Source organism: Pygoscelis adeliae, unplaced genomic scaffold (genome assembly GCF_000699105.1).
Source record: "Pygoscelis adeliae isolate BGI_AS28 unplaced genomic scaffold, ASM69910v1 Scaffold297, whole genome shotgun sequence".
NCBI lineage: Eukaryota > Metazoa > Chordata > Aves > Sphenisciformes > Spheniscidae > Pygoscelis > Pygoscelis adeliae.
The window spans coordinates 585,919-588,775 of NW_008825211.1; the positions used below are offsets into that span (position 1 = coordinate 585,919).

A 2,857-nucleotide genomic window follows, 5' to 3' on the forward strand; every position below is an offset into this window, starting at 1 on the left:
CAGAGGCTCCTGGTCAGTGCATTTATGGCGCCAGGAGCGGCTGGAGGAGGAATCCAGTTTGAAGTCTGGTGCAGGTACAGAATAACATCCTATTCTTTGTAGATGTCACAACAATACAGATAGAGACATATCTGGTATTGAAAAATCTCTAGCTGTGGGATGGATATTTAATAACATGTGAAAAAATGGTGAACTCATCAACATGTGGTGATGAATATCTGCATTTAAGATTGCATTTAAGACATGTGAGCCTTTTATTTTCCCCCCAAGAGTGCTGATTACTCTTTTCTTCTTACAAATTCATTAGAAGGTGTGTGCTCTTAGTTTGCTTTCTTCCACTTTGTTATCAGCACAGTGATCTAAAAATAGTGTTTAAACGCTCGGCACATCTACATTTTGCTTAATAGCACCCTGGCAGTATAATTTCATTGTTTTGTTTTGTTTTTTTTTTCCCTAAAACAATTCACCGAGTACAAAAGAATATACTGTAAAATGTTTGTAAGTTCAGGTTGTAGTTTCTTTGGCAACTGAAACTAATTACTAGTAACAGAAAGCAGAGACCATGAGGACAGGTAGCTTTAGAAGAGTGTAATTGTAATAATTATAATGTGTTCATTCTGTAGTAAACAAACCCAGCTATTTAAAATTCACAAGTTCATGTGAGAATTATTACATGCTGGATGTGTTTACATTAATGTTGGTAGCGACCAGAGCAGTTGACGTGACCAATTGTTAGTACCTGGCATTTCAAAAATGTGCTTTAGCTTAGTTTCCTGAGGACGATTGGACTTTGGTTTAATCTTGCCCTGACCGCTCACGGGCAGTGGCTGGTAAATTTAGGCTGTTTTGAGTGAAAGGAGCAAATTACTGAGCTGGAAGCCTTTTAAGAATTCTGTAAACATCCTCTTGCCATTTTGCACTATTTGACATGGAAAAAGCTTACCAACAGATCCTTGTAATCAGGAAGGAGATTAGATACTGACTGCCAGATTCCGAATCAAGAGAGTTCTTGCTATGATGCTGTCAGCGTCTTGAATTACTCCTAGAAGTGTATGGGGGAAAAGTAGAAACCAACAGGTGTAATATCCCAAGATGTTGGGAGTACTATTCAGGCAGTGCTCTACCCGAGACTCAAACAGTCAATTAATGTTCAGGATTCGTCCCAAAATGGAAAGAGAAACACAAGTCTATAGCACTACCACGTTACTTCAGTCACTGCTGCTGAAAACCCGGTGGATGTCTTTCTCCTGGTCTGCCTGTTCTTCATTAGATAACAGTGCCAAAACTCATTTTAGGATGAGCCTGAAGCCAAGTAGCACAGTAAGAAACGGTCTAGAGTAATTTTTTACACTCACAAACTGGTACCACAAATCTGTTCTGCAAGTAGCATTTTTATTTATTAACGGAAATTGAGAGTGGAGAATATTTGGTGCCAGATCCTTCTCTTGTTTTTCCTTGGGGTGCCAATTTTTAGGAGAGTTTCTGCTAGTTGACTTGCTATGACTAGTGCAAAAGTACATTTGTAGCATTATCTACATGAGCACTTACTGTTTTTTTTCCTGTGGAAATTCACTTACTTGAGTTTATCCCGTAGCTGTCAGGAGACTAACTAGTGTTTGAAGACACACAAATTAAAGTTGACTTGAGAGAAATAATGATCATTTTGTCCTCATGACTGATGCTGCTTCTTTGTGTCTTACCAGGTATTATTACCCAAATGTCAGAGACCAGATGGTTGCCAAAGGGACCTTGCCTTTGTCACGGCTCTGTGCCATGGTGACTATGCAGCATCGTGAAGAAATAGGGATACAGACTTTTAATCTTCCATTGGTCCCCAGGACTGATTCCTCAGAGGAATTTCATCTGCGGTCTTCGGGTAAGGAAGGCTTGTGGGTTTTCACTTTATATTTAAAAGTGAAGGTCCGCGTGTTTGCTGCCAAGGGAAATAAAAATATGTATTTGTGTTGGAAACTGATACCAGCCATGAGTGTTTTTCCTCCCAGCTTCCACTATCACCATACCTAGTGAAGAATCGGTGATTAAACATGAGCAACCTCAAACTCCTAAAAAGTTTTAAAAAGCTCTCCCTGTGTATTGAACTGCTTAGTTGCCAAATAAGCCTCAGTCTGTAGTTAAGCTTCCCATGTAAGGTAGGGAATGGGAGGTCTGAAGAAGGGCTGTATGTGGTATGAGCAGAGACATCTTTCTGTTTCTGTTCTCCTGTGGTTCTCTCAAATAATACAAACATCAGCTCTGGGAAGGCCACTGAGGAAATCTGAGGCAGCTTCTTGGAAAAAATGGCCATAAAAAAGGCTGGGGCTGGAGAGGGAGTTCAGTATGCATTGGTTATTTTGTAATAGATCAGCCACGTGCAGCAGCAGAAAACCTGTCTCTCTGAAGATTTTGTCACTGCAGTGCTGTAAAAAAGATGTGTTGAAATACTGCAGTAGGATATTTTAAAAGTATTACGATGAATGCACACATGAGGGCACGGCTGGGTTAAACAGCCTCTCCTAGTTTTACTGTGCCACTAATTTGCCAGTGAGAAGGAGCCATTAAGACCATCTGATCTGGCTGCCGGTAGGGCAGGTTGCAGGATGCAGTCCTTGAGATTTCCTTCTGTGCCTCCTGCATCAGGCCATAACTTCTGGCTGAAGTACTGCATCTTGCACAGTCTCAGTGGATTTCATATGGAGTTATTTTTTTGCATTAATAGACTAAGTTTTGTATTAAAAGGTATAACTAAGTATTGAGTGTATTGGATGTAACTGTATAAAAGGTTGACCGTTTCTTTCCTTTCTTTCTTTCATTTAATCCAGGCTTGCTTGATGTGAGTGTGAGATACCAACAATCCATG

At 40.3% G+C, this 2,857-nt stretch overlaps 1 protein-coding gene across 1 annotated transcript in view; it reads left to right on the forward strand.

Annotated features, from left to right (window-relative positions):
* The window catches only part of C2CD3 (C2 calcium-dependent domain containing 3), a 51,394-nt gene that overhangs the window by 18,779 nt on the left and 29,758 nt on the right, over positions 1–2,857 (forward strand). Inside the window, 3 exon segments of the mRNA XM_009329039.1 lie at positions 4–74; positions 1,704–1,876; positions 2,820–2,855. Coding sequence (XP_009327314.1) covers positions 4–74; positions 1,704–1,876; positions 2,820–2,855 — 280 coding nt within the window.